At 40.9% G+C, this 21,489-nt stretch overlaps 3 protein-coding genes and 1 long non-coding RNA gene across 9 annotated transcripts; 2 read left to right on the top strand and 2 right to left on the bottom strand.

The window, feature by feature from the left end:
• The first annotated feature begins 2 nt into the window (after positions 1–2).
• LOC112295072 (uncharacterized) lies at positions 3–3,513 on the top strand. 4 transcript variants are annotated; one of them, XM_024546222.3, is made up of 5 exons: positions 3–510; positions 849–905; positions 1,341–2,064; positions 2,345–2,698; positions 2,819–3,513. In XM_024546222.3, exons 1-5 carry the CDS (start codon positions 476–478, stop codon positions 3,245–3,247), a joined length of 1,599 nt encoding a protein of 532 aa, XP_024401990.1. In that variant the 5' UTR covers positions 3–475; the 3' UTR covers positions 3,248–3,513. The 4 variants fall into 4 exon arrangements, with proteins under 4 accessions (XP_024401990.1, XP_024401986.1, XP_024401985.1 ...); XM_024546218.3 differs by having other exon boundaries at positions 1,059–2,064; XM_024546217.3 differs by having other exon boundaries at positions 1,047–2,064.
• Positions 815–1,767, bottom strand: LOC149987460 (uncharacterized). Its single transcript, XR_016498149.1, has 2 exons — positions 1,629–1,767; positions 815–1,434 (listed from the first exon to the last, which is right to left on the bottom strand). It is a non-coding gene; the product is annotated as an uncharacterized LOC149987460 (long non-coding RNA).
• Positions 3,514–5,006: 1,493 nt separating the features above from the next.
• On the top strand, positions 5,007–17,408 carry LOC112295616 (uncharacterized). 2 transcript variants are annotated; one of them, XM_024547430.3, is made up of 22 exons: positions 5,007–5,246; positions 5,925–6,162; positions 6,355–7,060; positions 7,372–7,611; positions 7,935–7,996; positions 8,412–8,738; positions 9,009–9,270; positions 9,516–9,755; positions 9,876–10,131; positions 10,597–11,139; positions 11,542–11,754; positions 11,973–12,206; positions 12,673–12,872; positions 13,215–13,431; positions 13,747–13,932; positions 14,174–14,278; positions 14,507–14,752; positions 14,918–15,101; positions 15,359–15,573; positions 15,838–15,989; positions 16,423–16,696; positions 16,974–17,408. In XM_024547430.3, the coding sequence occupies exons 2-22, from the start codon at positions 5,949–5,951 to the stop codon at positions 17,235–17,237; spliced, it is 5,340 nt and encodes a 1,779-aa protein (XP_024403198.1). In that variant the 5' UTR covers positions 5,007–5,246; positions 5,925–5,948; the 3' UTR covers positions 17,238–17,408. The 2 variants fall into 2 exon arrangements, with proteins under 2 accessions (XP_024403198.1, XP_090100659.1); XM_090244533.1 differs by having other exon boundaries at positions 5,069–5,246; positions 7,383–7,611.
• On the bottom strand, positions 17,003–20,031 carry LOC112295617 (uncharacterized). Of its 2 annotated transcripts, XM_073540605.2 has the most exons (6): positions 19,544–20,031; positions 18,941–19,429; positions 18,588–18,730; positions 18,136–18,367; positions 17,585–17,724; positions 17,003–17,309 (listed from the first exon to the last, which is right to left on the bottom strand). In XM_073540605.2, the coding sequence occupies exons 1-5, from the start codon at positions 19,898–19,900 to the stop codon at positions 17,632–17,634; spliced, it is 1,314 nt and encodes a 437-aa protein (XP_073396706.1). In that variant the 5' UTR covers positions 19,901–20,031; the 3' UTR covers positions 17,003–17,309; positions 17,585–17,631. The 2 variants fall into 2 exon arrangements, with proteins under 2 accessions (XP_073396706.1, XP_073396705.1); XM_073540604.2 differs by lacking the exon at positions 17,003–17,309 and having other exon boundaries at positions 17,505–17,724.
• Positions 20,032–21,489: the final 1,458 nt, after the last annotated feature.

Here is a 21,489-nt window from a genome sequence, read left to right as displayed (position 1 = left end):
GTTCAGCATTACATCATTCCGTAATTCTCAGTTACCAGTTTAATTCTTTCGCAGGCGCAGTCGCAAGTCCTTTCAGCTCGCTAAAGAAATAAAAACATATATACATATATATACTAAAATGGGTTTGAACTGAACACTGTTATCTTGCGTAACAGAACCATTACAGCGCGTCACTGACGTTTCTATGAACATGGCATCATCATTGATAAATCCCCGTTTTTTCATGCGTTTCAGTTCGAACTCTTCATGTCACGTAGTCGCATTTCTCTGTTATAATTAACAAGGTATTCCAGGACAATCTGTGATGAATTTAGTCAAATATCTCTAACCACGGCCTACATGTGTTGAAGGCACCCACGGGGACGCATGATTTGCGATAAACTCAAGGTCTGGGAAACAGTACTGAGGCGGCTCCCAATTTGAAAGGCATCTTCAGGCCCCTGTTGACGAAGACGTTAAAGTCATCACACGTAGCATGGTCACAATCGATCGGCGAAAAACAAACGACTTGTAAGTTGAACTAAAAACGCTACCATTCCTGCACCAGAGATAGGCCTGCAAACTGCACGATACATGTTTGTTTCATTTCAGAATCGCTCCATTCACAAATCGATTACATAACTGACCAAGATTTGCCTCCACCCTGCTTCTCACCCCGGCCTCAGTTCTCCTTCTCTCCTTCCGTGACGACTCCATTTCGTTTCATAGAGCAGTTAATATCCTACAGCATACAAGATCTGAGGCTAAAACGAAAAGGCTTTGTTTGGAGATACTTGATTGTGGCAGGAACCGGTAGTCGTTGTATGTTGCTGTTTGGGACTGAAATTTCTGTGAACAATCTTTATTAGACACAACAGGCGGATACTGTGTGGTGGCAAGCGTTCGAGAACCAATTTTCTAAGCGGGTAAAGATTTCGATTCCACTTCAGGCCTTCTGTCATTGATATCTAAGGAAGACATCATCTATTCTAAATTTTTGCAGTTAGCAATTGAAGGGGATTTTGTTGAAATAAACTGGCCTATCCTTATCTCTTGTATGGTTCTAGAGTTCCTTGCAGACTTATCACATGCCATCAAGAAGGATTAAACAAACAATCTCGGGTCTTTCCACTTCAGGATTGGATTCCTGTTAAAAACCTTAAACAGAAACATGGATTGCTCATGATTAGGAGTCAGTCGCGTAGGATAGTAAATAAGCTTCTCTGCCCTGCGTTTCCAGGAGCAGCTATGAAGGAAAAAAGCCATACCTCTGCGCTTCCAGTAGTATGCAAACGAAGACTGCCTCACTCTCTGCTCGTAATGGTTGCCGTGTCGGTGATATTTATGGGGTTTTGGCACAGATACGCCATTCACCATGCCAGTTTTGCGTCGGAAAATCTTCAGGGTGACAAAAGGCTGGAAGAAGTCCAGGCCTCGGTTGCCGTGAACTCTAGCCTGAAGCTTATGCAAGACGAGCTCGTCAGCCGAGTTAATAAAACCCAGGATATGTTCAAACACGCATTAGAGCTGGTTCAACGATTGGAGGGCATGGCACAGCAGAAAATGGGCGAAACTAGAGATACAGACGAGCAGATCTTGAAGAGGATTGACAAATTAGAACAGGAGAACAAGAAGTTGAGGATCCTAACCTTGCAAATTGCGAAACACCTCACTGACTCGGCTCCGTGGAAACCTTTGAAGGATTTGTCAAAGTTTAGCATCCGAGGATTCATATCAGAGATCATAAGCAGAGATATGGTCCAAGGCCCTCCGGAATTGTTTGAGTTCCCATCCGTCGTGTCGAATGGACGACATCTGTGCTTCAAGGGTAACAGCACAAGGAATGGGACTGAAAACTCCTATATGTTTGCATGGGAGGAGTCTTTTCCGATAGACCATGTCCTCCTAAATGGCACCACTCTCATCACTGAGACAGAGTATGACTACGGCAATCCGTGGCATTCCATGTACAATATGTTCCAATTTCTTTACTGGAAGTTTAAGAACAACTGCACCGACGCAGACAGACTCATGCTGTTTCATCAAAGCGAACTGCGGAGAGAAATGGGCAACTGGATTACTCAGGTATGTTACGTCCTCGCTGAAAGGTTCACCACTAGATGTCTGTAGATCCCATAGCCTACCACTATTTAATGAATGAGGTCAAACTCTAAAGACGGGCCACAGCGAGAACTGGGCAATCAATCACGATACGCTCCAAGGCTGAAATTGTGAAGGATCTATATTATTTACATTGAACGACACCGAGTCGAGGACTTCTCAGATAATTTTTGAGCTCACAGATGTTTGATAAGTCTGAGTATGTGGTGAAAAATCGCTTCATAAAACTTATGTGCGACTACAGGTGTTTTCTGCAGCTGGATTACCTGCTGTGCCGGAGCAGATGTCAATAGGAGACCGTCCGATTTGCTTCAAGAGAGCGATCGTGTCACGCCTTGGACTCGGCGGTGTCCCTACGGAGTTATTTCAGGAAATTTACAGTCAAGCTCGGTGTCGGGTTCGTGTTTACTGCAAGCTCTCCCCTACTAGGCCATCCACCGACAGACAATCTACCACCATCACACTGATGGTAAGAAACGGCGCGCGGCAGTGGAAGGACAAGAAAGCATGGGAGAAGGTCATTGCGGAACAATGTGCCAAGGTGGAAGGCTGTAGGTGGGTCACCATGTACGTCTCAAACATGACATTCTGTGAACAGGTAAAAGGCCATTTTCCATTCTAACACCCAATCTTCGCTGCTATAGTCCATCTTCACGAGACTGTTTCGTCTACCAAAACTAACGATGCATGTCTGCAACCACAAAAATGGCATTTTTAGGTCAAGCTCATGATGGAGACAGACATTCTGGTGTCGGTGCACGGCGCGCAGCTGACGAACATGATCTTCATGAGTCCAGGCGGGCGGCTCATGGAAATGTTCCCCAAAGGATGGCTAGAGTTCGCAGGGCATGGCCAATTCATATATCGGCAACTTGCACGATGGAATGGCCTGATTCACGAAGGATACTGGCGTGATATTCACCAACCTGACTGTCCCAACACGGCCGACATCGGCCAATGCTTCACTTTCTACAAGGATCAAGACGTCGGAATCGACGTGGAACACATTTCTAGATGGTTGAGAAAGGTTTTGAAAGATTTCAGGGAGGTTAATACCCACTTCGTCGAAGAGCCAAGCTTTGCACTGGATGCACGAGGAGACTACAAAGCTTGTGCCTGCGCAAGCAACTACACCCACAACCCTTAGCGATCAGTGGTGATGCCAATAATTCTGGGGTTTCATTGGTCCTCTCATTATTATTTTTTTATTTTTGATTTATTTAACTTTAAGTAAGTAATGGCTTGCATAATCAGGCTATGACGCGCAGTACATCATTTCTGTCGCTTAGAACGATGGTTTTGACACCATTCATGAAGATTATTAAGTTCAAGAGTGGCATAGTAGAATGGTCAAATGCTCATATGAATATTTTGTTTGTTTTAAGAGATAAGAAGGAAGTGATTTTGGTCATACTTGAACGGATGTAAGAGAGGGATTTGTCATGAGGAGGTTAGGGTTGTTTTTGTAAAGTTTTTCTTTTTTCTTTTTTGAATGGTTTTTTCTTTAATCACATTGTTGTAATGTGGGTTGCTTATTACATAGAATGTAGATATTCATGTGTGTGTGTGCTTGTTAAGATTTTGATCATGCTATAAAAAAGGATGCTATAAAATGGATATTGGATTTTGTTTTAGATGATGTATTAAATAATGTGTAGTGGAAGAAAATTTTCTTGATTAAAGATTTAAAGGATTAAATAGTGATTTGAAAATAGTATAGATAATTTGGTATAAATTTGTTGTGAATTTATACATTGTATCAGATAGATTTAGGAAAGAATTATGATATATAAGTACAAAAGTTTTTTATCATTTTTTTCTTTGATAATATTTTATTGGTTAATATAAAATTTGTAATAATGGTTTGTTTTCTAACATACATGTATTAAAAATATATTAAACATCAATATTATATTATATATTTGATTAAGTTACAATCATAAATAAGACAAAATTATCATCTTATATTTGTAAACTATTGTGGATGATAGAATTATTTCTTTAGCATTAATCTATTTATTTGTATGTAAATTTTGAAATTGAAAATAAATCATAACAAGTAAAAAAGGAATAAATTTTAAACTTCAAAGAGCATATAATTGCAATGCATGTATTGTAATATAAACTAAAAGTCGTTTTTTTTTTTTTTTTTTTTTTTTTTTTTTTACCATTGAGATTTTTGGTGTATTTAAAAGAAATTTTTGTAATAATTTACAACATTAAGATTTTCTAAAGTCAATAGCCTTTGTGCATTTCCAGACTATAGTTGTTTGATGCTTATAAAAAAAAACTTTCAAAAAACTTAGATTTTTATCTTTGTATAACAAGCATGGGATTGATATACTTAACAAACTTAGGTCAAATCAAATCCAACCAAGTCTTTAAAAGGTGGTTCAGTCAAACACACAATATTTGGTACCAACCTCTTTAACAAATCTAACCAAATAATTAAAATGTAATCACTTTAAATAAGTTCTACTTTTATATTTTATAGATTTTCAATTAATTTATTTTAAATTTATTTTTTGGAGATTGTTCCCAAATCATAATTATCTACACTATTAGGTTTTTGTAATTGATTATAATAAAATGTGTTGATCATACATACATACATACATACATACATAATTCCAAAAGAAACACACATCTAAACATACAAATGTAAAGAAAGAGATAAAAGATTTCACAAAGAAACCCAATAACCCCTCAATTGGCGCCACTCCATACAGAGAAGATGAATGTCATCCACTCATTTCATGTAAGCATCCATCCATAAATTTATTTCATTCATACATTCATTTATGGACAGAGAGGTCTATTCGTCCGTTCATTCATTCATCCATAATCCCAGTTGCGCAGGGTTTCTCTCGGGCTCTGTAATTGGCGGGGTTTCGTGCTCTCGATTTCTCGCGGCCGTGAATTTGCTGTCTCAGACTCCGATTTCCTGTCTCACAAATTCTATGTTCCGCTGAATTCGTCTTGTTTTTTTATCCGCTACACCACGTCGATTTGCCCCTGCAGCGTGCGTTTCTCAATCTCGAATTTTCCTGCAGTGGAATTCGATACTAGTGGTGTGTGGTTTGCCGTCTTGTTTCGGTGTAATCAATGTGTTGATCTCGTTCAAAGCGGGCAGTCAGCTTCAGCAGGTATTCTCTGAATTCTTACGTGCACTTAAATTGTGTCGATTTTTTGTATTCTGAGTAAATTTATGATGGTGTGTTGACGATCGTTGAATGTCGGCGCTATTTAATTTGCGGTGATGTGTCGACAATTTGCTGGTTAGTTAGCGGTTCCAAATTGAGACGATTTAGATCATGTCTTCGGTAGGATAATTGCAGCAAATTATTTTTTTGGCTCCATAATGTTGCATGTTTTGTGGCCCGAGAGTTGGTGTTCATTGTAAAGCTACAGCGACGGTTTTTCTCCTGGGGACGAGTTTTGGCTCTCTTCTCGTTGAATGAATTGCTGATTAGGGTTTAAGAGTCGGAGTTTTGATGCCAATGTGTTTGTAGATGTCTCCAGCTTTCAATTCCGGGTTCTTCATTTGGTTTGTATCGTTCTTTGAAAGTTTAATTCCGCGAAGGGCCACATTCGACTGTTTGAAGCGTTAGTACTTGTAGATTTTGCGCATGCAAATTGCTCTAGATTAAGATTCTATTAATTAATTAATTAAGTAATTTTTGTTTAATAAATCTTTTCGATTTTTTATTGGTGCTTCCTGCTGGTATGTGTCATATCGGGAAATAGATCCTTATAATCGTTAATTCCGATGCTGTATGTCAGTCACATTTTCTCTGTGTGTGTGTTGTGCGTTTGATTTAAAGGGCTTTTAAGAGTGGTGTATTCGCATGGCGAGGCGGAAGCAAGCCAAGCCCTCTAGACCTAGCGGATCCACTGTTCCAACCAATGGAGAGGTTACCGACCAACTTGTGCAGAATGAGGAGAGAGGTGAGCTGGCTGCAGTTCTTGAGGATGCAGAAGAACTACCTGACGTTTTAATCGGGAAGGACCAGGCCGTGCCGGAAACAACTCCCACAAATGGGCGGTTCAAGAATACTTCAGGTTACTCTTGGTCATGATTTTTGTTGTCGCTTATTTTTTTGATTGTTTGATTGGTGACCTCCTTGAAGAATAATTTTTGTTTTTGTTACGTTTTGTTTCTTTTTCCTTCTCTCATGTATCAAGTAAGTTTAAGATTAGTCGAAATCATCGTGGTGTGATGTGTAACGTGGCCTTTTCTTCCCTTGCAAACAGGCCATGGGAAATGTATCATTGAAGAGGTGGAAGTAATTTTGCCAGAATTCAGTGAGAGGGGGGCTGAATTTGCTGAAATTACTCTGCTTGATCCAGTTTTAGTGGTAAATTATGATACCAAAGCAAAAGGGAAAGATGAGGAGATCCAGGAGGTTGGAATTTGTAGGTCCCCTTTCCAGGTTGTGCTTAAGGTTTCTGCTAAAAATCACAAGAGTTTTGGTTATCAAGATCTGTCAGCAGAAGAAGTTATTATCGAGGTCAAGTCGTGGTCCGAGGATGACTCCACTCGACTTCTCTTGTCGGGCAAGATTGATGGTCCAGACTCTGCGGTTTCTGGACTTGTGTACTTGATTAGACAGGCGATGTTGTATATGGAGGCTAGACCATATGAAGGAAATTCCAAATGTAAGTTCGGGATTTCCATCAGCAAAAAGGCTTTCGATTCATGTGCTATGTACTTGGGGAACAGCGACCGGAAACCTTTAGGTAAAGCGATTCAAAGTGTGGTTGAATGGCTAAGACCCGAGCTGAGTGCTGAATCAATAAGCGTGTTTGGGTTAGATGGTTCACCAACTCACATTTCGGACATGTTGACTATTGCTGGTGAGAAGGACGATCGGAAAGTTGAAGCGATGTTCAACGGTGGGGAGAAACAGCACTCTAGTTTTGATCCTACCGCACTTTATGAAGCAGTACTGCCGAGCAGGTAAAGACTTGTCTTCGTTCAGTAATTTACAATTCGTCCGGAGGATACGGGTATTTAATTTAGTTTTTTATTTTTTTTATTGTGCAATGCTCTGAATTGTGGTGGAGACTTGGCTGTGACTATCACCTAAGAATGGGATTGGTAACTAACGACGGACATTTCAAGGGTGTAGGTCTTCTGTCTCTAATTTAGGTGTTATTGATGTGTCCTTCCTGCCCAAATTTCCTCATGAATATTAGTTCGAAATGAATTTCGAGAGTACAAGATATTCTACTTGTGTGTATGTTTAGCTGATGATGCGTACAATGTAGGACCCAACCAGAGCTGGACATGGATTTCCCAGAGCTCGTTACTGAGCTCCGACCATATCAGCGGCGTGCAGCATATTGGATGGTGCAGCGTGAAGTGGGTTCCGGAGCAATTGACAACCTTGACGAGTCGAGTAATGCCTCAACAAGCGGAATGAAAACCACAAGAGGTGTAGAGCATCCTTTGTGGGTTCCTGTTGATTCACTGACTGGCCAATCAAAGTTCTTCTATAATCCTTACAGGTACTTGAAAGCTCAAACTTTGATGGTTTGCAGCGTCATACAAAAGGCCAACTCTTGTCGTTTTGAATATGTGTCTAGAAAAAATGTTGTGTATTCTAAGAGAACGCTTTCAACAAACATATTAGATTACTAAAATACATTTCAATGTTAGGGGTGTGGGGTGATGATTAACAGCCCCTTTCCCTTCCCTATTCTTCTCATATATCTTGACATACACTTGTAATCATTACATTAGTTTGAATGCTTAAACATGAAGTGTTGAAATGAAAGGATCGTCAGCGTAACACGTCATCTTAGTACCGACGGTTTGGTTATTTTCGCAGCGGATATGTCTCTATGGATCCTCACGATTTTCAAACAGATGTTCGTGGGGGTATACTTGCTGGTATGCACTTTTACCCAGTACCACACTTTAATTCTAGCCTGCTTAGTGATGCAGTTCTTGTAAACCACGTTTGTGGTATTAAAGATTGTACTTCATAGTCATTGCTTTTAATAAGTTTTTAAGTCTGCATTTTATAACTTGTGAAAGATTGTGCTGGAAACGATTTTGGGGACTGGGAACCCTTATGTTTGCTCAAACTATTTACATTAAGAATAATACGTTAGCCATTAAGAGAGAACCACCATAAGCGATCCTTTTATGAATCTTGTTCCTCTAATTTGGGCTTGAAGAAAGAATTATCCACCCTGTAGAGGTTCTATCCTGTTGCCCGATGTTGGTCTGTGATTGAGGATTTTGTGGCATAATCATGCCAGTTTAAGAGTCAAGAAGTTGCGTGACCTTTGTGTTATTTCAGATGAGATGGGTTTGGGGAAGACGGTAGAGCTACTGGCTTGTATCCTTGCTCATCGAGCTAGCAAGGAAACATTGTTGAAAGTGACGGAGTCAGCAAATCGAGCACGGGAGACCCTGATGAAGTACAAATGTGAACGCATTGATTGCAGTTGTGGAGCTACTCGAGATGATGAATATTACGATGGTTCATGGGTGCAATGTGATCATTGTGATGCATGGCAACATGCTCTATGTGTTGGTTATGCTTGTCCTACTGACATCGATGCAAACTTGAGACGAATTGCAGCTCAAGCGCAACAAGTGAAGAAGGACGAGAAAGTTCGTCTGGGTATATAGTTGGGTTTACCTTCAATATGCTTTTCTTATATCTAACAGCAGATTGCTCTAAAACTGTTATTTATATTCAGAGTTGCCCATCACGAACCTGTTTGGTAGTACATCTTGTGAGCTCGGGGGGGATTCATTGGTGTTTTTGTGGAGTATCACATGTTTGATAGAGATCTTCGGTTCATTGTAAAGCTGGAATTTATCTATATTGAATGAAATATTAGTATTGCATTTTTTTGTGGCTGATGTTCGTAGTTGGATGTTTAAACAGGAAAGAGGGTCCTGGAGGCTAATGGAATGCCTGTCAACATTGCTGCAAGGGAGAGGAAAGGAAAGAGAAGCAGGAACGTGCACCGATCAGAGGGGCAAAGAAGTAATGTAGACTCTTCTGTTTCCAAGCGTAATGAAGAGACCTTTATATGCGGCACTTGTGCTGAAATGATTGGTCGTGTGGAGATTGAGGAAGAATGTGGAGCTACTTTGGTTGTGTGTCCTACACCTATTCTGCGACAGTGGCAGGATGAAATTTCTAGGTATTTTTTCATTCCTTACTATCACTTTCTAATTTATGCTTTCTTAATTTATGACGTCATCCTTGTTGTTAATATGTTTATTTCGTTGGTATAGGTGATACTTTGGAGGGGTTTTGTGTGCACGTCGAAGTTTTGCATCAATTTTGTTTCATAGTTTCATCTTCTCTTGTTCTGTTGGTTGCTGCCACTTTGTTTCTGGTTAACAGTTTGGAAGTGGGCCGCTTTGTTTCGTTTCTTTTGTTAAGGCACGTGAGACCTGGAACCTTGAGAGTTCTGGTGTATGAGGGAGTGCAGAAAGGTGCCACTGTGGTGTCAGGCAAAGGCTCGCTTGAAAGCTCTAAAGTGGAAAAGATCAAAACAGTTGGTGCCCATGATCTGGCTACAGCAGATCTTGTACTCACAACTTACGACACACTCAGGGCTGATGTTTCTCATGCAGCAACTGCAAGTCATAAAATTGTGCGATCCTTTCGTCAACCTAAAAGGTATTCTGAAAGTTGGCTAGTCCTTATACATGGTGCTAAGTTCAGTCAGTGTACTGGATAATTTGATGACATAATAATTGTGCATTTTGATTCTTGCTAATGCGATTAGTAATTTAACAGGTATCCAGTCGTTCCCACAGCCCTAACCAGATTAAAATGGTGGAGATTGTGCTTGGATGAAGCACAAATGGTTGAAAGTGTGTTAGCACGAGCGACAGAGATGGCTATGACACTTCGAACAACCCATCGTTGGTGTGTCACAGGAACACCCATTCAACGTGGTTTGGATGATTTGTATGGTTTGCTGCGTTTTCTGCGTGCAGAGCCCTTTGATAATAAACGTTGGTGGACGGTAGTTCTGAAGGAACCTTATGAGGTACAGGACTCATCTTGAAGCAATGTGTATACCGATCTATTCGCTTATTTCAATCTCCTATGAGCTTAGTGAGCATCTTAGTTTCATATTGTTTTCTATGAGTATTGGCACTGTCTAACTGGTGACCTTTTGAGCGACATAGTGGTGATCCAACTATTACTCTGAAGTGTAGTCAAGTACTGGTTTTTCGACAGTCTTTCATAGACGAAATCTATACAAGGTCATTTCCAGTTTGGTCTTTGGGGGTAGTGTCTAATATTGTCTTATTTTTAAGCTCCATTACATTCTATTTGTTCGTGAACCATTTCTTATCATGGAGTCAATTTTTTTAGCATGAGGTAATCTTTATAGATAAATCCCTTCATCAGTTTACCAGATTTCCAACAGATGTACGATGTTTCAGTAAATAAGTTTGGGTAGGTTATGTTTGGGTTTTGTAGACTTATCTCGTTTGGAATTCAACAGGAAGGGAAATATGGCGCCGTTCGTGCTATGCATGATCTTTTCCGAGGGTTGATGTGGCGCTCTACGAAAGCTCAAGTAGCTGATGAACTCGGATTACCACCGCAAGATGAGCGGTTAGATTGGCTAAGGTTCTCACCTATTGAGGCTCATTTCTATCGGCAACAGCATGAACGTTGTGCTGTGAGAGCTCGAGAAGTCATTGCCAATTATAGAAAACATTTATCAACACGGTCTTATGGGAGAAGATCCCGTGCACGAAAATCATTTGGCACCCATACAAGTCTCGAAATTCCAACTTCTGTCACTTCGGATGTAGCATCAGATTTAAGTAGTACAAGGAATTCGCAGCATGTTCAGGATGGAGATTTAGGAATGAAGGCTCCTTCAGAAGAGCTTGAGGATAGACTTCTCTCAAACAAAGAAGCAGAGAAACTTTTGGACCAACTTCGTTGTCTTCGACAAGCCTGTGTTCACCCCCAAGTGGGCAGTGCTGGCATACGCTCACTACAAAGGTCACCTATGACGATGGATGAAATTCTGGAGGTTTATCTCATCTATTCTTTCTTCTACTCTTTCTGTCTTATTGATGGCTCTTTTTAGACGTCTGGTACATAGCGCTGTATTTTTCGGAACAACCATAAGATTTGAAGGATATTCATTTATCACGTTATCTGAATTTCTTCTTTTGTAGTGCCAGAGCTGGTAGTTAACTACGATAAGCATCATGGAAACACTTGTCTATGATCAGGCAATTGGAATATTCCGCATTTTAATATTTCGACACAAGTAGTTCTGGAATGGTGACATGAATAACTTAAGGGACACACTAGATAAAGCAGTTACCTGCAAAGTCGTCCCTAAAAGTTTTCCATCGTTCATGTTGATTGGGCTTGTCGGTGATTTTATGTATCAATTAATATGGTTCTACTGAAATAAATTCCGCAGGTTCTGGTGGACAAAGCCAAATTGGAGGCAGAGGATGCTCAGCGCTCTTTGTTTGGAGCACTGAATGGCCTCGCCGGACTGGCCATTATTGACAACAACATTCCACTTGCAGTCTCTATTTATCGAGAGGTCCTTTCATATACTGAAGAAAATGCACAAGATATCCGTGTTGATCCGCTTCAAAAATTGCATACACTCTACAATTTGGCCGAGGTATGTAAATAATGACAATCAAGTGATCTCCTCTAGGTTTATGACAAAATTAAGTAAATCTTTCTGGGTTGGCTTTGAGCTTTAGATTTTAGAGGTTTTGGTGATGATTGGTAAAATGAGGTTCCATAATGCAGCAAGATGACGTGACTGTTCCACATGATATTCTCAATTAATACTGCCTCAGTTTTTTCTGAATTGGCTTTACTGTTGTTTTTTAGGTTCTTGAAGTCAAGTCTCAAACAGGAGGAGCTGATCACAAAGAAAGTGATGCTGCAATCAGCAATTCTGGCAGGTCACAAGCTGGTGAAAACAAAATCAGATCTGATGTTCCCAGGACATTACGTGATGACCTTCTTTTGAAACAATGCGAGGATATCAAAACGAAATACCTCGCTCCATTTTATGCAAAACTGGCGGCAGTGCAAGCAGACTTTCAAAGTGCAACCAAGCAGGTATGATTCTCTTCACGGTGAGAAATGTTTTTTGTAAAGTCGATCATTAGGTTTTCCTGTTTGATGCAATTTCAGTGAATACATGAGACTATCTTCCCACATCATTACTTGGATTTCAGAGCTTCAGACTAAGCTAGTGAGGGGAAGTATCCAAATCAATGAAGGAAATAATTTCCTGGTTTCGATCACATCCTTTCATCAGATTGATTGTAGAAATATTAGCTCTCCATGATTCACCTTCGGTCCATTTATACTCATATGTTTTTATGATATTTTTACATGAGGATATACTTCGTATTGCATCTGTAATTGGAGCATGATTTGTAGAACACTCTTAAAGGGACACGTTGAATCTTTTTACCCCACGCTGTATCGTTCTCTGGGCTAGATGAAGTTGATTAAGACTTGAACGTTCAGACCTCAGAAAGTTCGTAAACTCTTTTTCTTGATATACCAAACCTAACAGGTACAGGAGGCAAAAGCAGATCTAAGTGATGGTAGGAGCGCTTGGTGGATGGAGGTACTAAGTAGCTTGGAACAGCAACCTGATAATGGCAAGGATTTTATTAGAAAAGTTCGAGATCACTTACTTGAAAACGATCACTTGGGTGAAGCTGGAAACATGGGACGTGTTAAACATCACAACATATCCAGTATCGCCTTGAGGTGAGGGTTAGAATTTGATATCGCATTTGATTGGTATGTACTAGTTAGTCATTTTTAATGAAATTAAGGTGAATGAGAGGTTACGGTTGAATCGAGAGATCTTACTACAACTTTCATGTACTCAGTATTGATGCTAAGTTTCCTATAACGGTACTTGGGTTTTGACCGTCGAAGGTTTGAATTTTCACTGTTTATTTATTTATTTAATTCTAAAGATATGGCTCCTACGTATTGCTACAATGCGTAATTACTTCATACAAGTAATGGAACGGCCTACAGTTTGGTAATCCATGTGTGCTGATTTTTACCTCTTCTTTCATGTTAATAATGGATGGTTGCCAGGTTTCAAGATGTTTCTGGGTTGAAAATGGTTCTACTCAGAGAACTTGAAGCCATGGAAGATGGTCGCGAAGAGTTACTACAACGGTTAACGGATTTGGGTGCTAAGATGGAGAACCCTGATATATTTGATGTTGAACGTGCCGGAAATTGCTCCCGTTGTCAACCCGATATGAAGGGTCCTGCATGTGCTCACTGTGAAGCAGAGGAGCTATTCCAGGTGATATGGTGGAGCAATTTTACCCGCATCCCGGGTTTTTCTGTCCGATTTAGCTGTACTGGGACCCTGGAATCCTTTGATATGTCTGACTGACTGAGGCTTTTAACTTCAGTAGTAACGTTATGCTGATGCGCTGCAGCTTTGAATGTCACGGTCTTGTGGGTGTTTTCGTCTTGAATTCACTTCTGCCAATACCAACATACGCTCGCTATTATACTAATATTTCCTTCATGAATTGTGGCAAGAGTCTTACCCTGGTGGTTGTATGAGGGCTATCATATTTAGTTTGGTGGTTGTTGGATGTATTAAATGCAGGCATACGAGAACAGATTGTTTTTTTTAAAGGTTACAGGAACGGGGGAGGTGGCTGTGTCTGCAGAGGATGCTCTAATTGCACAGCATGCTAGTCTTGCTCTCAAGCGCCGAGAATCAAGCCATAAAGATGCTCCTGTGGAAGTTTTAGAACGTAGGGCACGGAATAGAGGCGTGACGTCAGCTCAGGTCAGCGGTGTTCTACTTTCTACATTCAATCTGATATTTTTCCCCATACAAAGCTGTAGTGTTCGATCAGTTAAGTTAACTGAAATCCATGTTCCTTGTTCCAGTTAACATGTTTCTCTCAACTAATAAGTGAAGGAATACAAGTCTCTTTTTCTGGAAAGTCTCAGACTAAAGTAAACTTTAAGGATGTACCTGAAACTTTAATGCTTGTTTTTGCTTAATTATGCTGAACGATGACCAGGTGACAAGAGCGCCATCAGGAACAGAACGAATCTTGACAACGTTGAGAGGTCAAGTGGGAAGGGATAAGCTACCAGCAGCTAGGAAGCATCTTCAGTTGCTAGAGGTATGCTCAATGTTCTATATCAGTTAACTTTATTGTTTTTTCTTTGTTTCATTTTTCATATATGTCTCTTGTAGGTTTCACTTTAGCTTTCAGACTTTGCTCTGAATCCTTGCTGATACTGCATTGTTCTGTGAACTTTCTGGATCAGTGTGTTTTCCTTTATGACCAATTCATTTTCTCTTACAAGCTCTTCAGGCAGTTGTTCATTGGAATTTAATCGTGCTGTAGGCAATGCGGAAAGAATTTGCGCAAGCCAAAGTGTTAGCTTTAGCCCAGCGAGAAGTATTCTTTGAAGTACACGAGCTAAACATGGCCACAACACGCCTCCGTCTGAGATATCCGGGAGAAAAGATTCCTAATATCTCTGTACTACATCCTGAACAAGTACCTCAACAAAATGTTCATCTTACAGCAGAGAAGTTTGCTGCTCTTGAGGAGCTGAATCGAGTGAAGGGTCAACTGCGTTATTTGAACGTAAGTTTAAGTGAGAAGGATTCTCGTCCTTTCTGATGATTTGAATAGAAGCACAGTTTGAGTTGACTAATTTTTGGTCCTCATGGCCGTCCAAATGAAACGTTTATCCTTGTGCAAATTATATATACTGTATTTTATGTGCTGAAGAGTAGATATTGGCTGCAGGGTGTGAAATCAGCAAGACAGAAAGTAGAGCGAGGCGAATCGGCGAAAACAATGATTCCGTCAGAATCAAGCATTTCAGTTAGCAAACCAGTTGAATCGAACGAGGAAGAATGCCCCATATGTCACGAAATTCTGGGATCTCGATTCATGGTTCTTCCTTGTGGTCATGTGCTATGTTGCAAATGTAAGTGTCCCGTCATCTCTTTCATGATGTCCTTGAATTCATCATAAACTTCAAGCAGACCATGCGAATGTCTCTTGAAAGTTCATACCTGTGTTATTAAGAATAATGAGGACAAGTCGATTGAGTGGCATTTTGTTTTTGTATGTATATTTGTTTTTTTCTTTTCTTTTTATGGCAACAAATTTTAGTATGTATGCATCATATATATTGGTGCCTCGGAGCAAGCACGTGTGTTGATTGTGGTCGTGGTATGACAGGTATGCTTAGTTTGGTCGAGCGGTCCACATTGCCACAATCACAGAAAAAGATAAACTGCCCTTCATGTAGACGCCGCACAAATGTGTCTGAAGTAGCCTATGTTGTCAATACACATGAAAAGGAGGGGTTAGATCCCACAATAGCTCACTTTCAGGGAGGAGAAAAAGAAGATGTCGATTTTGCCTCGTCAGTGAAAGGATCTTACGGAACTAAGGTTTGAAATTGCCCCTCTTACTTAACGTCGTGTTGCTGTTTGACGTCAAATGTATACGTACAGCTCAAGAAATATTTTTGTATGCTTTATAGCGGTGACTAATTAAGGATTTAATGCACATTTATGTTGAGAAAAATAATGAAAAAATCTTGCTGAGGCAAGCGGCTTGATGATCATGTCCTCGGATGCTGGATCTTAGAATAACATTTCGGCCTTCTGATTGTAAAGACACCCAACCCAACTCATGCAAGGATGACTGTGCAGTTAGAGGCGGTACTTAGGCGGATACTAAGGCTGAAGTCAGAGGATCCAGATATGAAGGTTCTTTTATTCTCAGAATGGCAAGGTGTGCTTGACGTTGTGGAGCACGCACTGAAAACCAACCACATCACCTTTACTCGTGTCAAGCGTGGAGGGTGAGTTTCTGTTCATTTGCAGCTCCTATTCTATTATATAATGTTAAAGAAGAGGTGAGTTGAGTCCATCGTCTGGCCAGGATGCTGTAGGAGTTGATAGTATGTGACATTTATGCTCCCTTTCAAATACCAAAATTTGTCAAAACGTTTTTTTGGAAAGCGTAGTGAAATTATCACGAGTATCAAAATGTATCACTGTTTAGAATTTAAAAGGTTTATAAACAGGGCTTTTGCATTGGAACCAAAGCTAAATACCTTTAGAGATGTACTCTATCATTGATTTTAATATTTTTCACATCAAAACATTGGAGGTTGTGTTTGTCCCAGCTTTCGTTCTGAAAAAAGATGTCTTATTTTTTAGACTTGGATATCGGATTTATTGACTAGGAAATTTCTACTTGCATCTGATCTCTAGCGGTTTTTTTTTGTTCAGGCAAATAAATGATGCAATTGATAGGTTTAGAGGTGTTGAGGAAACCGTTGGCAAGAAAAGGAGTTCAAGAAAAAGAGCAAATGTGGATGAGGTGCAAGGGCCTGTGCAGGTGCTTCTTATGCCAATCAGGCATGGGGCAAATGGCCTAAACTTGGTTGAAGCCCAGCATGTCATGCTATTGGAACCGCTTCTCAATCCTGCCATGGAGGCTCAAGCCATTAATCGTGTGCATCGTATTGGCCAGACACGTGCGACATTTGTCCATCGTTTCATTGTGAGTGTGATTTGCATTAATAATGTTTCTGTTTTCAATTCATGGTAGAGAATTGATTTCGTGTTTGAAAAACCCACGATGTCGAGAACTCAACTTATTACCGAATTCATGGGTCTTCAGGATGCTCCAGCAAGGGTTTCTGAGTTCAATTTCGACGCGGGATTAATGGTGCATTTTCAGTTTTCCTCTCAGTGTCAGGGTCATGTGTAAAGTTCTAGCTACTCTCTTAACCCATTTCAAGCCCTGACGACTGTTGGAATTCACTAAAATTCTCCAGGTTCACGACACCGTGGAAGAGAGCATATATGGGTTGAGGAGACAAAAAGCAATGAATTTACCGGGAGGTGCCACTGGCAAGTCCGATGTGTACAATCTCACTCTTAAAGATCTGAGTTCTCTGTTCTCAATTCAGACTGGAGTTGCAAGTAACTCGGCCCAGGTACAGCCTTCTGCTATTGCGGCCAGCTCGGGTAGTTTAACGCCAGCAAGAGCAGCGGCTGCTGCCGCCGAAGCCAGACTTATGCTTCGCTTAGAACCTTAATCGAGGCAGATTTAGAACCTCTCATGAGGCGTCACCCAGGTAAAGAAGTTAGGTTGCAATATCTTCCTGGCACTGTTCATCACACAATCTTTGGCCATTACGACAATGTCCATGTGTACAATCCTAATATTTTATGGAGCATATCAGTTCATTTGCATTCTTTCATTGAAATTTAGGATGTGACTCTATCTGGTGAAGGCCTTAGCCTTTTTTTTAGTGCACATTGACATCAGAATGTACCGGTATGTGACTAATATTCTGTAGGTATTATCTTAAGCAGCAGTAATTTATTTTCATAATTCTTATATTGTTATTTGTATAAGGAACATGAAAACTGATAAACCTACATATAGATTCTAGATTGGTCGGACCAATCGGTGAAAGCAACTGAGCGTCAAGAGTCTGTGATGTCCACATGACTCGAAAAAGCCTTGATGATTTCGCTGTACACCTTGATGCCCTTAAGATACTCCTTCGCATTTAAAAACTGCACACAATCACAAGTGGATACATCAGGTGATGTTCAATGGTCGCAAAACAGATGCTGCATGTCAGAATGCGTGGAAAGGCTGAGGTGCAAGAGAGGAAGAAACTGTCTGTTTCATCATGAGGGCGCCAGTCCGTGTTAAGTTGAAATTGCCATTTAGTGTCAAGTACGAGAAGGTGTACTTCCAATTACTTTTGGGAGAGCCAAACGTAAAAATCATACATATCAAATGAGTCTGATTTATCCAACAATCAACAGAATTGATCATCAAAAAATTCGATCAAGATTCTTTTTGAATATCTTCGCACAACCCGTGGCGAACAGTAACTATACTATATTCCTCTCCAAAGCGACACAACCACCACTTGCCCAATAATGCAACTTTCACGTAAAAGGGGATGGAATGCAAACCTCATCGTGGTCATGGAGAAGAGAGGGCGTGTTGGAAATGGGCGAGAAACCAAACGCCGGAATGTTTACATTTCTAATATAGCGAGAATCGGTGGCAGAAGGACGGATCATTGGAGCTCCCAGCTTACCGCCTACTTTCTGCACAGCGACTTGTAACAAATCCCACCATGGATACATGTCATCCGCACTTGTGGGCAATCGAAGTCCATCCGAAGGCTGTGGTTGCAGCCGCGTTAACTGCAGCAAACAGGATTCAACTTACATCCATTTGCAGAGAAACTCTTCAATTTCTGTGCAAGCAATTCGAGGTAATTGTTGATGCTTTCTGCATCGATATAATTCCCGTTGAAACACAAAATCCATTCCATAAACTACATTACCATTTCTTGGGGGAATATCACAAGTAGAGAAAATTCTGGAAAGGGAGATAGCAACAAGGTCTGAGATCTAAGCTTGCCGTGTAAGTTAGATTGCGGGATGTAGGTGCCCACTTGGTTCGGATCTCAGTCTCGAGGTCCGCAATATCTACGAGAGGAGGGACTCGAACATCGAACCCTGCCTCAGCTTCGGATGGCTGCAGATTCATCACAAAACCCTAATCCCAGGGCACATCCAAACCACTATCAGAGTCACGCAGACCCTAAATCGGCATTTGGAGCTTCAAATATCTCATGATCGATTCGGAGTAGGATGAGATGCGTCAAAATGAATGCAGAAATAGCTTGAGCTGCGCATTCATGAAAACAAGCAGTGCAGGAAAAATTGGCAAGGTTGGGGGTTTCAAACTATGGAAAAAGAGGCTAACCGAGGGGATAGGGGTGCCTGCTCGGAGGAAGACATTGTTGATAGCCACAACTTCCCCCTCTGCTTTCGAGCCTTCTTGCAACATCAGAAACTGGCTCTTGCGGTACTCGTAAATTCTAGTTAAACTCTCGCGCAGATTCTCCATGGCGCAGCCATCGTACAACTTGGAGCCATGTCCTGGTGCACCAACTGCTTTGATTACAAGCTTCCAGACCGACCTCTCGCCGAAGAATACTCGGTAGTAATCCTCTGCGCATGCCAGTCCTTCGTCTAAGCAGATGCCGACATTGAGCTGCTGAAACTCAGAGGATGAGACAAGTTTAGCCATCCCCTCTTCGCCCCCAATCTCTTCATCAGGGACATAGGAAAGATGCACAGAACGCGTGGGCTGGTAACCGGAAGACTTTAAGACACGAATGGCTTCCAGGTACTGTACGCCAACACTCTTCATGTCTTGGGCTCCCCTTCCATAGATGTTGCCCTTCCCATCCTAAAACAGAAGCAACAATTGCATGTAAGCGTAAAACTGATAATTTCTTGCAAATTCAGATAAGTAAGAGACAACTCAGATAACATCAGTGATGAGAAGTTCAAAATGACTAACCTCGAACGCCAAGAGTGGATCGTACTTCCATTTCAACTCCTCAGCAGGAACCACGTCTGTATGAGAGTTCAGCAACAGTGAAGTAAGTGATGTGTTCAACCCTGCCCAAGTTATCAACACTATGGGCTTCTCCTTCACAATTTCCAGCTTCTGGACTTGCAGACCTAACTCAGTAGCTTGTGAAACGAGAAACTCCGTCACTGGTCCGTAATTTGGATTTGGGTGCGATGTGTCAATTCTCAAGTAAGCTTTTAATCTTGATACCGCGTCATCGGATGAAGACGACTCACAGGAAAAGAATGACAAAAAACCCACAATAATACTCAAGAAATGGATCCATCTACAAGGATTATCCATTACTACGGATCAGTTTCAAACTTGCTTGGCCAATCCCGCCGCGAATTGCCGAGAGTTTGCAGATAGGATGATACTCCATGCGACAAATGTGTGGTTTCCCATGCAACCCCTGACAGGCACAATGGAGGTCAGAAGCCAACACATAGATTCTCCATCCGGTAATGCCACTGCAACGAACATTTTTAAGCAGGTTGGACTAACTTGAACCTGCATAGAAATTTACTTAAATAAAGCCAAAAGGTCGTGGCCTTGAAAAAGAGACTTTTTCTCTATTTTTTTGTTTGTTTTCTGGTTTCCTTCTTTCGCTTGGGTCCGTTCTCCCCCTTATCAAGTATTGAGAACCTCGAGGCTTTACCGCGGGCCGTTGCCAGTGAAACCATTAGGCATCTAGTCGGATGCGGACGGTTGGCAGAGATTCAGAATGACTATGCGTCCAGGTGGCCACCAAGATGCACGCCAACAGCGTCTTCATAACATCAAGAGAAGCATGATGTCGGAAGACCCTAGCGTCGCACCATCTGGCAGATGCAGGTTGCAAAGTTTGGACGGTCACGACCAACTCCTCACCAAGTGTCCCACGGTTGTCAGAGAAGATAATAGGAGAGGTTGGGGGCACTAGTGTGAAGAAAAGAAGGGCGATGTGATGCGGGTGCTTCAGAGAACACACTATGCACGACAACGAGGTCTGTGGGAGAGGGGTATTCATGATCGCTGAGAGCGGGGGACGAGATCAGGAGCGGATACAGTTGGGGTGTTTCAGCATCCACAGCTGCAGCAGCGTCAGAGAATTTATTCAACAACCGACTTTTTGATGAGTAGGGGAGAGGTAGCACATCTAGCAAGAAGAAGAGGAGAGCGGCGGCGCCGCTGTGAAATTCTGTTTTAGGTTTTGTTTTTTCGTTTGTTTTTGTTGTCTCTGTGTTGGCGCAAGATTGGAGTTAGACGGGTGGATCAGAAGACTGAGCAGGTGGTAGGCGAGGACTGAGGAATGGCTCTGGAATTTTTAGAGATGTAGGTAAGAGCGGTGAGCCCCGGATGTGAATGCCGCTGGTTGAATTTTGCAAGTAAAGTTTCACGAAAGATAAAAAAAGAAAAAGAAAAACTAAACTAGACAACAAAAAATGATTAGTATGAAAAAAAAGTATACATTTGGAAAAAATTAAAGATTGATGTTAATTGGATTTTTTTTTTGTTTTTGTTTTTGTTTTTTTTTTGCAAGATTATAAAAAGATTGATAGGATTACAAAGAATCAAGGAAGATAGACTTGTAAACACTCAAAGGTTAAAATTAATAGATTTATTATAAATAGAATTTTTTATATATGAAATTGATGTAATTAACATTGTTAGAATTATATTTTGTCAAGGGTAAGAACTTGAAGAATGAAAATAAAGATGTGAGATGTGTCCTAATAAAGATGACATAAAAGGAATAAGAAAGTATATATATATATATATATATATATATATATGTATATAAACAAATTGGAATGGTTATTGCTAAAGACAAGAGAGCTATAAGCTCTTGAAACTAGACTAGAAGCAAGAAAAGACTTGGCAAGAATGAAGATGGTCTCACTCTTACCTCT

The sequence above is a fragment of the Physcomitrium patens genome, chromosome 18, assembly GCF_059467195.1.
Source record: "Physcomitrium patens ecotype Gransden chromosome 18, ASM5946719v1, whole genome shotgun sequence".
NCBI lineage: Eukaryota > Viridiplantae > Streptophyta > Bryopsida > Funariales > Funariaceae > Physcomitrium > Physcomitrium patens.
The sequence above is the reverse complement of the archived record's forward strand: the minus strand, read 5'-3'. Positions and strand labels throughout refer to the sequence as shown.